The sequence below is a fragment of the Carassius gibelio genome, chromosome A17 (assembly GCF_023724105.1).
Source record: "Carassius gibelio isolate Cgi1373 ecotype wild population from Czech Republic chromosome A17, carGib1.2-hapl.c, whole genome shotgun sequence".
Lineage (NCBI taxonomy): Eukaryota > Metazoa > Chordata > Actinopteri > Cypriniformes > Cyprinidae > Carassius > Carassius gibelio.
In genome coordinates this window covers 24372708-24384525 of record NC_068387.1, presented here as the reverse complement: position 1 = coordinate 24384525, position 11818 = coordinate 24372708, and the positions used below count along the sequence as shown (strand labels likewise).

Here is an 11818-nt window from a genome sequence, read left to right as displayed (position 1 = left end):
AGATGATGGAGGGCAGGCTGGCAAAAACCTGCTACTGTATAAAAACATATTTCTGGCCACCGTATGGAATTAGAACATAATTCAAATTCCTCATCACAAATGTCCTAAAATGACCCCTCAGTAATGTCACTGGTCTGCTCTCTCTGTAGCGCCTCTCAGGGATGTTGAAGTGGATCGTGTTGCTGCATGTCTGGGATTTTATATGAGACTCGAGGTCAGTCTTACACGAGCAGAACAGCTGAGAGGACAGGAAGGGACAGTACTGCTGTACTGGAGACCAGGACACAAGTCTACAGCCTTATATATATATATATATGCATTTTCTGTGATATTCTGATCGTACACTGACATCTGAAAAGGCGAATGGTCTTGTTTCTTTCCCGCATGCTCCCTCCAAATGTAAAACAGGCTAAATATTTTGTGGTCTGGATGCTGGTTTCCTTTCCTAGATTCTGTAACTGCACCATTCTGGGAACAAAAAAAGCACCTTCACCTATTGATAGTAATTGAAAAGTAACCATCTAAAATAAATGTAAAAATGCATGCAACAAATATAAAAATTGGAAGTACTTCATTTATAATTAGTAGATATTTACCATTTTTGATGAACGAGACTCCTCCCAGATGTTTGCTAATGTTCCCATTAATACAAACGTTGTTTCTGAATTTTCTAAGACTATTCAAAACATCCAGTTAATGTTTTAAAAATCTGAACATTCGATTTTATCATTTTCCAGAAAGTCCCTTCTGAATATTCTCTGATACATAAATACAATGTATAAAAACATCAGAATGTTATTAAAGGCCAGATCGTTTTAAATGAACTTGCTTTAGTTCCTGGAAGAATTTTCATTCATAACTGAGAGAGAACCAAGCTCTGAGAAGGTTCCTGTGGGTTCAGTGTTTAAGCAGTGATTGCGTCCGTAAACTGGTAAGAAAATAATTATGTCATGTATTAAGGTCATTCAGTCTTTATTGTAATGAAAAATACTAATCATCAGGTTATGTGTGTATAATAGGTGTATTTCCATTGCGAAGGTTTCTCAGCCCTCAGCAAAACTGTACATACATAAATATATTTTCTTCGATATCAGTGGTTTCCATACGTTACAGTAAAGTATATTCATGAATATTACAGCAGTTTAGTTAAGATCGAAAGTTAAAAATAAACAATGACGAATCCGATAAAATCGATGATTGCTTTAAAGGATGACCACATGCCAAAAATACATATAAAAATAATTGCAATATAGACTTCATAAATTTTTTTTATCTTCTCTTTTTTACAAGTTATTTGAACGATCCCACTCCTTTCAATTCTTTTTTCCTAATGAACTTGATCTTTCCGTGATATAAAAGGCGTTTAGACCTGATTAACTCAGCGTTGAGTTAATAGACTACGTTCCAGTTTCCTTCTTCATATCAAACGAGGAAGAACATCAGTAGCACTAACACCACTCGTCTGAAAGCAGTTTTCAGTGCAATAGGCTTTGCTCTAACATCTTCATGAGACTCAGTGACATACTGTAGAATCAGCAGCTTTATTTGCTGTACAAGAACACAATAATGGCTGCCAAATTTAGAGGGAAACCCGATGCTCAAAGTGGAGCTCATATAGGCGGAGGCCCGTTGGTGTAGCTGAGCATTGGGTGGAAGGAGCGGGCGAAGTTGTTGAGGTGGCCACAGCTGGAGTCATCCTCACATGTAGGCACAAGACAGGCCAGCACCAGCATCAGCAGCAGGAAGATCTGCAGCGGCAGTGCGGCCCAGAAGACTCGCTTCAGGAAGGTTCTGCACCAGGATGAAGCTTCTTCCTCGTCAGAATGGGAGGAACCGGATCCAGCGGCGTTGGGAGACCTGCTACACGAGAGGTGGAAACATTCAGATGAATGAGAGAAATGACATTGGTTATCTAGCTATATCCAAAACTGTAGCTAAGGAAATGGGTTTTGTAGATTTCTCTCTGCACTTTTAAAATGAAAGGTTCACTGCATAAAAACCTTTAAGATTCAAGGAACCGTTATAGGTTCTTTATTGTGAAAAAAACAAAACAAAATGCTTCTTCTGTTGCATTGCTATGGAAATCCCATTTTCAAAACTTTACATTTAAGAGTATAAATAGGCTTTCATATTTATTGGATGGAATGATTTCTCTATGCATATTTCTTGTACATATTTATCTCTGTCTAACACTTTTATATGAGATTTGGGAACACACGAGCTTGACACAGATAGCGTTAGTTTAAAGACTTCAGTAGCATTTCAAAGCAAAAGGGCTATTTTTAAGAGAGTTTTTGTTTTTATAAATATCCCGGTCCCACTTTATATTAGGTGGCCTTAACTACTATGTACTTACATAAAAATAAGAAAAATGTACTTATTGTGTTCATTTTGTATTGTTAAACACTTTTGCTGCTATTGAGGTGGGATAGGGGTAAGGTTAGGGAGAGGGTTGGAGGTATGGGTAAGTTTAAGGGTGGGTTAAGGTGTAAAGTATGGGTCAACAGTGTAATTATAAATGTAGTTACAGAAATTAAATACAGATGTAATTACATGTAGTTTTTTCTTTTTAAATATGTGCATTGTAAAAACATGTATGTACACAATAAGTACATTGTACTACATTATTAATTAAAATGTAAGTACATAGTAGTTAAGGCCACTTAATATAAAGTGGGTCCAATATCCCTGTTTTGTTAAAGCGCTTTTAAACAGAGAGCATGCTAACAGGGAAAAGTGCAAGGCAAAGAGTCTTAGCACTGAGGTTGCTGTTGCCTAATGGTTAAATAATGCTGGAAAAACTCAAATGCTGTATGTTTCGAACCCAACAAGATGCAGTTCATGAGCGATCACCATTGTGCTCTCTAGAAAGATACTTTCACTTTGGTTACACCAGACAAACTGACTGTAATATTAATGATTTACTCTGGCTTCCTTGAATCAATAATCAGAAGAAAGTGACACATGCAGTCATTTTCACTCATGTTTACTGCAGTTTAATACTGTATAGATCATCTTCAAAGAAAATTATCCAAAATATAAAATGTAAATATTTATCCATGTTAAATAATTATTCTGCAGTGATTTTACAATAATTATTTTAGCTATTTTATAACAGAAATCTTAAAGGGATAGTTCACCTGAAAATAAAAAGTATATATATATATATATATATATATATATATATATATATATATATATATATATATATATATATATATATATATATATATATATATATATGTTTAAAGATCATTTAAAATTCTATAATTTAAAGGGTATATATAATATTAATTTTATTTATAGGACAGTAGTTTTAAAATATTTTTTTATCTTAATTATCTTATAATAAATATTATTTAACTTCACTATTTTATAATAAACAAAAACTAGTTGGAATTACTATGTGATCCACAACAAAGCATTTGTGAATAACCCTCTTAATGCTGAAATATCATGATAAACCAGAGTCTGATTTCACAGTCATGTTTCTCTAGCATGTCATCAAACTGCACGCACGGCAGATTGAAGGAAGGAGAAGATGATTGATTAGTTGGTGAAAGAGCAGATGTGACACACCAGAGAGAGAAAAAGAGAAACTGTTGCCAAGATTGTTCATTGCAGACGCTTGCTGTATAGACAAGAAAAATGAACGGCTCAGCAGCAAGCAGCCTAGCGTATCCATATTTACAGCTGAAAAAATATAGAAAACAAGCACGCTTTTGGTCTGGTGCATGACCTCCTCCCTTAATAGTGTCTATCTCAGCTCCCTAACCTGAGCAGTGTCTAGAATCACAGAAGATGATGGAAGTCATCAGCATGAGCCTGGAGCTTGCTAATATTTCTGCATGATGACATGCTTCATCTCTGGCCCACTGCAAGCGTGGTCCGTCAGGTTTGTAGGACACGGTCCACTCAAGGGTCAACCCCAGAGACGTTAGCGCTAGGGTTCTACGCTCAGGTCATGGGTTGAGTTCCATTATCTTCCAAGTGTTCTAGAAACCAGGAGAAAGGTACCTGTGAAGTGGACTGCTCACACAGGCTCCGGGCTGTGACAGACTACTTTTGCCCCGAGGCTGTTTGCAATGAACAGGGGGGTAAAAGAAAGAAAGAATGTTTCAGTCCAGGCAAATAAAGACAAAGCTACTGATGAAAAAAAAAGAAAAAAGAAGAGCACCAACAAAATCAAAAGAGGGGGTGACAGCACCTCTATGAAGAAAGAAACTGGTTCTTCATGACACCATTCTCAGAAAAACCACCACGCAACAAGGGATCCTTTAATATTTAAAAAGCTTATAAAGGGCTCAGAGGAAGTTTTAAGCTGATTTCAGATGTTTTCTGAGAGTGAATCTCAAAATCTGCCAAGAACATTTCACAGGTCATATTTTACCCATTACATAGAGGCCATAATTCAGGAAAAATCTTATTTTATGTGAATTATAATGGAAAAAAATAGCATGAGCTTTAATATTAATTATATATATATATATATATATATATACACAATATTATATTATAAATATTAAAAACAAAAATTAAGCATAATGACAAGCTATAATATTATAATTTTTGAATTATAATCATTAAAAATATACATTCATCACAGTTTGTTGATTAATGCATCGTTGTGTTATTGTAATGAGAATCTGATGAGAATTCTTAAAACTATATAAAAAACGAAATTTCTGGACGAAATAGTTTTTAAATCAAATAAAACATCTGGATGCATTATGGTAATATTTAAGAGGAAAATGTGCTTTAACATGATTATAATTTTTATAATCATTTAAATGTTAACGTTCCAAAAAGTCTTAATTTCCTTCATACAAAATATAATTTCACATTTTATTCTTTTAATTTTGAGGTTAAATATGACCTGGACATGTCATAGAACCAGTATTCCTTGATGACTACAGTGTGGGAATCTAGGATAAACATGAATGTGGGAAAATGTGTGGAGGAACAAACTAAGCCAGTATTTAGGGGAGTGATTTGGGTGTGACTAGTAGTTTAAAGGATGTAAAACGCACTTGGATCAATCAATCAAGGATGTAGAAACACAACAGGGACGAATCACATCTCCAGTTCTCATCTTGCTCTTGCATTAGAGGAGAGCATGCTGGGAAGGTCCAACATTTTGGAAGAACTCTGAGCAAGTATACTAATAAGGTGTCAAGTGTGTTTTTGGAGGCCACGTTCCAGGGACAAACTATGGGCAAACACTGATCTCTGAAGGGCTCAACAGAACATGAGGGTGATGTGTTACCGATCGCTGACGGCTGGGAGTGCTGCGTCCAGACACGGGGCTCAGGGAACCAGAAGTGTCCAAGTCATCTACAGACGACCAGGATGACAAGTCCTACAGAGATAGTGTGTGACGAGGAGGGGATTCAGTTCAATTAAAACCAGGATTAAGTTTAGGACTGCACATCAAGGTTATTATAGATAACTAAAACTTAAACCATAAAAAAAGGTTTTGCAATAAAATAAATTTAATAATATACAAATAAACTATATAGACAGAAAAAAGGCAAAAACAAACAACAACATTGATAAAACTTTAACTAAAATAAAATGCAAAAGGAAAATTACAAAATATTAATCAAAACAAAACAAAAATGAATAATATATAATATAATATTAGAAGAATTATAATATATAATGGCAAGTAATTTCAAGTTTAATGTATGCTATCTTCTACAATTAAAGCCAAATAAATTTAAGTGAAAATACAAATGTTTATATATATATATCTATATATATATATATATATATATATATATATATATATATACACATATATATATTAAATTAAATTAAATTAAATTAAATTAATGCATTTAGCAGACGCTTTTATCATATATTTAATTATGTTTGTTTTAATATATTAATAAAAATAACTATAATATTTATATCAATGATGATAAATGGAATTGATTTAAGTCATCCTGTGGCCTATCCCCCCTCTGGTTGAGAACCACTGATTTAGACATGTTAAATTTCATTAATTCATTCATTTCCAGGCACTAATATTATTTGAGTAAACTATGGGCATCAATGTTTCTGTGTCAACACTGGTGGTCAGTGACTCTGACCTGCTGACTGCTGCTGATGTCCAGGGTCTTCTGCAGCTCTCTGATGTCTCTCGTCACCTCCTTCAGCAGCAGCTTGAGACGGTTCCCGATCACATGCACCTTCTCTTTGGCTTCCAGACAGTCAGTGCCCTCCGCGTGGACCAGCAGCTGAAGAGACATGTCCTGCAAGGACGCTACCTTCAGCTGCGTGTCCAGCAGCTCCCGGCGGATTTGCTGCGGAACAATCAATATTTAATCAACATTAGCCATGCAAGTTGTAACCCTAATGCTGTACAAACAGAACAGAGAAATCAGTTACCAGAAGCGTTTTGTGATGCTCCTGTAAGGCATCGCTGTCCTGAGCGTGGTCGATCGGGACGATCTCATTCCTCCTGCGTTCGATGTTCTCCAGCCACAGAAGGAGGCCGTGACTCATCTCATGGAAGTCCTGAAGATAAGGAAAATATCTGTAATTTTAACTCTTGAACATTGATGAAAGCATGTGCATCTTCTGCTAACAGCTTCAGCATCAGTTGCTGGTAAGGTTTCTTGCCTGGCACTGCATGAGCGCGTGCTGGAGTGCGGTCCTCCAGTCGTCCAGAGAGCTGCTGAGACGCTCCCAGCGGTTATTCATCTCCTTCAGACGTCGCTGCAGTTCCTGCTCCTCCTCGCTGTCCGACTGCACAAACTCGGCGCTGCAGAGGTTAATGGACAGCACCATGGCCTTACGCTTCTCCAGAGCCTTCTGCAGCTCCTGTGTGGAGTCACAGGTCATTAATGCCAAAACAAAATAATAAATGAGCTGGAAAACCAGTTAACACTAAAACAAAGAAAACACTAATCCATACAAACTATATCAATGCTTCAAAGAATATCATGGCATTAGTGTTCTTTTAGTATCATTTATATACTATGACAGTATTTATAAATAATTTGAATTACCTTTTATTTCAATAATTTCAAGTTTCATTTTTTTTATTTGAAGTTTCATCTAATAAATAAATAAATAAAATAATTGTATGCATTCAGCAGACGCTTTTATCCAAAGTGACTTACGGTGCATTCAAGATATAATTTTTTTAACTAAAGTGTTCCCTGGGAATCAAACCCACAACCTTTTGCACAGCTAACGCAACGCTCTACCACTGAGCTTATATTTAATTTCAGCAGTTACTGAAAATATTTTTTTTATAGTTTTAGATAGTTCTGTTTAGTTTTTTAAGAAAACGCTAACTCTTTCAAACAAAACAGTGGTTCAAAGAATAACATGGCATTACTGTTAGTGCTATTTACTGTACATACGATCACAGTATTTAGTTATTGATATTTTTAATTAGCTTCTATTTTTATATTTTTACTTTCATTTTAGTTTAGGTTTCATTCATTTTAAGTGTTTGTGCAATTATTAATAGCTATATATAACTATATATAATATATATACACACACACACACACACACACATAGCTTTACAGTTTTTTTCAGTCGCTAACAAGCATTTGTCCAAGCAGTTGTCACATTTTCAAAACTCTAAACACAATTAGCACAGCATCTATCTATTGTGGCCATACCATTCACACATTTCATGTCGTTTTCACACAGTATGGATTCACTGAACACATTTCCACAATGCTTACATTTTCTGAACAGACAAGCTATACCTCCCAACAAAATTATGGATCGTTTTTGTAGTATTTACAAATGTTAACACACAACATCCCACAATAGCAAAAACAATGTTCCAAACCTTAGATACAGTATAAAAACCTCTGCTTCTGCAATGATATCAGTTCAAAAACAATATATCTTAGCTGATTTATTTTGTGTAAATTGGGCCAACCACAGCTGATTCCAGTCTGGCTTAGACTCAATGGCAGGGGTTATTTTTTAGACAATAAACTTATACAATAAAGGGAGGACTTTGAAGAGTGATGTTTTTGGAAACAGAAACAGAAAAAGAGAAACACTGTAATGTATGGACGAGGAAGAGTAAGAGCAAGGGGCCCAGGGAGAAGAGCAGGAGCAGTGAAAGATGCAGTGAGAGGAGCAGTGAGAGATGCAGTGAGAGCTGCAGTGAGAGGAGCAGTGAGAGGAGCAGGAGCAGTGAGAGGAGCAGTGAGAGGAGCAGGAGCAGTGAGAGGAGCAGTGAGAGGAGCAGGAGCAGTGAGAGGAGCAGGAGCAGTGAGAGATGCAGTGAGAGGAGCGGGAGCAGTGAGAGGAGCGGGAGCAGAGAGAGGAGCAGGAGCAGTGAGAGGAACAGTGAGAGATGCAGTGAGAGGAGCAGGAGCAGTGAGAGGAGCAGGAGCAGTGAGAGATGCAGTGAGAGGAGCAGGAGCAGTGAGAGATGCAGTGAGAGGAGCAGGAGCAGTGAGAGATGCAGTGAGAGGAGCAGGAGCAGTGAGAGATGCAGTGAGAGGAGCAGGAGCAGTGAGAGAAGCAGGAGCAGTGAGAGGAGCAGGAGCAGTGAGAGGAACAGTGAGAGATGCAGTGAGAGGAGCAGGAGCAGTGAGAGGAGCAGGAGCAGTGAGAGATGCAGTGAGAGGAGCAGGAGCAGTGAGAGGAGCAGGAGCAGTGAGAGATGCAGTGAGAGGAGCAGGAGCAGTGAGAGATGCAGTGAGAGGAGCAGGAGCAGTGAGAGATGCAGTGAGAGGAGCAGGAGCAGTGAGAGGAGCGGGAGCAGAGAGAGGAGCAGGAGCAGTGAGAGGAACAGTGAGAGATGCAGTGAGAGGAGCAGGAGCAGTGAGAGGAGCAGGAGCAGTGAGAGATGCAGTGAGAGGAGCAGGAGCAGTGAGAGATGCAGTGAGAGGAGCAGGAGCAGTGAGAGATGCAGTGAGAGGAGCAGGAGCAGTGAGAGATGCAGTGAGAGGAGCAGGAGCAGTGAGAGAAGCAGGAGCAGTGAGAGGAGCAGTGAGAGGAGCAGGAGCAGTGAGAGATTGTTTTTATTTTAACCCCCCCCCCCTTTTTATCTGGGCTTTTTGCTGTTGTTGTTTTATGTTCAGAATGCTCTTATGTGTTTCATTGATATTTTGTTCACTGTAAGCAATACTGTCGAACCTGTTCTGTTCTATCATACCGTGTTTCTACTGTACTGCCTCCTGCAGTAAACAGTAAAGGGAAAAATAGCTTTTTACTGGAATGCTTTTGAATGTGAACATTACTGTACATTTGGACATACAGTTCCAAACCAAGAAATTTAGTGCAAAACAGTGAATTGCATGTTCTGCATGCAAATACCTGTAAAACTGAGACTGAAAAGTCTATGCAGTTTTTGTAATGTCAACAATAGCCAGTATTCTGAAACCTGGTGTACTTTGATTGACTGCATGTACCTTGTGAGGTGAAAACAAGTGTTATTCTTTGACAGAATAATTTAATTTTGAGTCAGATTTCCAGTGTTTTGGTAAAGTTGGTGTGTGCAGATAAAGATGTGTTCTATTTTGAAATGAAGATTTAGTATATATTTAACAAAATGTGTTTTTGAGAAGAAAATTATCCATTTGGCCAATTGTGTTTTGTAGGTGTGAGTCTGTGTTAAGAGTTTAGAAAAAGTATCTGAAGTATGGTTAAGTGCTTGTTAGCGAATGAAAAAAACTGTAATTGATATTTATTTCAGGTTTAGTTTTTTGTAAGTTTAGTACTTGAACTCCAACTTATTCTTTTAGTTAGATGCCTATGTAACATTTCAAATTTTCATTTAAATCTTTTAAGTTATTTCCTGTAATATTTACATGTAAATTAGTGAAATTTATTTTTAATAGTTTTTATTAGTTTAACTTAAGTTTATGTTGGATAACCAACAAACAAGAAAACAGAAGATTTTATACAAAAAAATAATAATTTAAATTAATTAATTATTATTTAAAATGTATTTAAAATTTATTATTTAAAATTTATTTAAATTTTATTCAATTCAAAATTTATTTAAAAAGTATTTTTTTTTTCAGTTTTGAGTAATTTCAGAACTTTAACCTAATTTTTCATTTTATATTTTATTTTATTTCAGCTGTATTTTAGCTTTTACCATTTCTGTTTTAAAAGAATAGTTGTATTTCTCAGTAACAGCGCTGGCGTGTCTGACCTTGAGTTTCTTGATGCGTAGCTGGATGGTCTGTATGTCCGTGCTGAGGTCCATTCCCCGCTGCTGCTCCAGCTCTTCTTCTGTCTGGTCCAGCCAGCTGCAGATGCTGCTCAGGTCCGAGTTGAACTGCTGCCACTGCTGCATGTTTTGCTTCATGCGCATCTCTTTACTGAGAGCCTGAGCCTGCAGCAGCTCCCAGCGCTCGATCACACCTGCACACAGTTGACAAGCTCTTCATGAGTGCATACCCTGTATACTACCTTCAGTTCATACAAATAACAAACATTGTAACATCAAATGATGCACTAGACAAAATGAAATCAAAATCTATTAATACATACTCCTATTATTATTCAAATGCATGCTAATCTAAAGAAAAGTGTAAGAGTTTAACATATAACTTGATAATAATAATAAGTATGTGATATGGTTTAATACCTGAAGTTTGGGACTCTGAGCTGTTGGGGTTGACGAATCCCGATACCTTGTCGTCCTCTTCTTTCAGCTCAAATCCAACTCGCTTTACTGCGTCTATACTGCCGCGACATTCTTCAAGAAGTCGCATCTGAGAGAATTTAATATATCAAACGAGTGTAGAAATGCTTTCTTATTCAAACCACTTTTTCACCACAGCGACAATTTCCTAATATTGTGCTGTAAGACTTTCACTCACATAACCCATGTAGGTGGCGTCCAGCTCCGGGCCGGTGGGGGTCCGGCTGCGGATGATGTTCTCCGTCTGCTGCAGATGAAAGCAGCTGGTGTTGAGAGCTTTATCCAGCTGTCTGATGTGAGTCTCCAGCGATCCAGCGTCACCTGTAGAGGAACAGCAGATTCGTTTTCAATGGAGGAAGTTGCTCTGAGCTGCGTTTGGAACCGTGTTCTCTTTCTCAGGCCTGATGCAGTGCATGATCAAGAGACGTGATTGCTTTCTCATTAGTCAAACACACTACTGTAGGTGCTTCTCATCAAACGTATCATTAGTCAAAGCAGTTGCAATTGTAAAAATTGTTTGTTCACTTTTATTTATCCAGGCAATTCAATTAAGAATTATTTTCTAATTTACGAGACAATTTTGGCATAGTATGATGGAAATTTGATAAACTGATTAATTGGCTGATATTTGGCAGTTTAAGATTGTCACGTGTGTTAGTTCTATTTTTAATACTTTAATGCCAGTTATTAAATAAATTTTCACACAGAATCAACATTAGTATTTCTATATTCTCATTACTGTGATGCAAAATAAACATTATTTAAATTGTGTTTTTAAAAATACACACAATTCTAATTTAAACCAGTGTTATCTAAAACTATCAAAAATATTGAAATAATATAAAATAGTAATATAAGATGAAAAGCTTAAACTTGAAAAAAAAAAATGTTGCCTTGACCACTAATATTGAAAGTATTAAATTTACAAAAATAAAAACACATAAAATGACAAAAACACATAAAGTGACTGGAGCTCAAATTATTAGAATGACAACTGAAAATAAAAAGCTAGTTCAGAATATTAATAAATACTATATTATTAATAATAATAAAATAACAGATGAAAAAAATCATATATAACTATATATTACTGTTATACAGCAAAAAAAAAAAAATGTTTAACAGTAATGAGAATTTTTTTTTGGAAAATGCTTTATGATTTAAAAATGCAAA

At 36.4% G+C, this 11818-nt stretch overlaps 1 protein-coding gene across 4 annotated transcripts in view; it reads right to left on the bottom strand.

The window, feature by feature from the left end:
- Window positions 1–955: 955 nt before the first annotated feature.
- The window catches only part of LOC128031786 (nesprin-1), a 103637-nt gene continuing 92774 nt past the window's right edge, over window positions 956–11818 (bottom strand). For 3 of the 4 annotated variants that reach the window (XM_052620208.1, XM_052620212.1, XM_052620209.1), the window contains 9 exons: window positions 10824–10966; window positions 10589–10715; window positions 10151–10362; window positions 6628–6828; window positions 6394–6522; window positions 6096–6308; window positions 5267–5359; window positions 4018–4076; window positions 956–1860 (listed from right to left, as the gene is read on the bottom strand). In XM_052620208.1, coding sequence (XP_052476168.1) covers window positions 1611–1860; window positions 4018–4076; window positions 5267–5359; window positions 6096–6308; window positions 6394–6522; window positions 6628–6828; window positions 10151–10362; window positions 10589–10715; window positions 10824–10966 — 1427 coding nt within the window. In that variant the 3' untranslated portion in view covers window positions 956–1610. The remainder of the gene's footprint in view (window positions 1861–4017; window positions 4077–5266; window positions 5360–6095; window positions 6309–6393; window positions 6523–6627; window positions 6829–10150; window positions 10363–10588; window positions 10716–10823; window positions 10967–11818) is intronic. The other variant, XM_052620210.1, reaches the window with a different exon arrangement.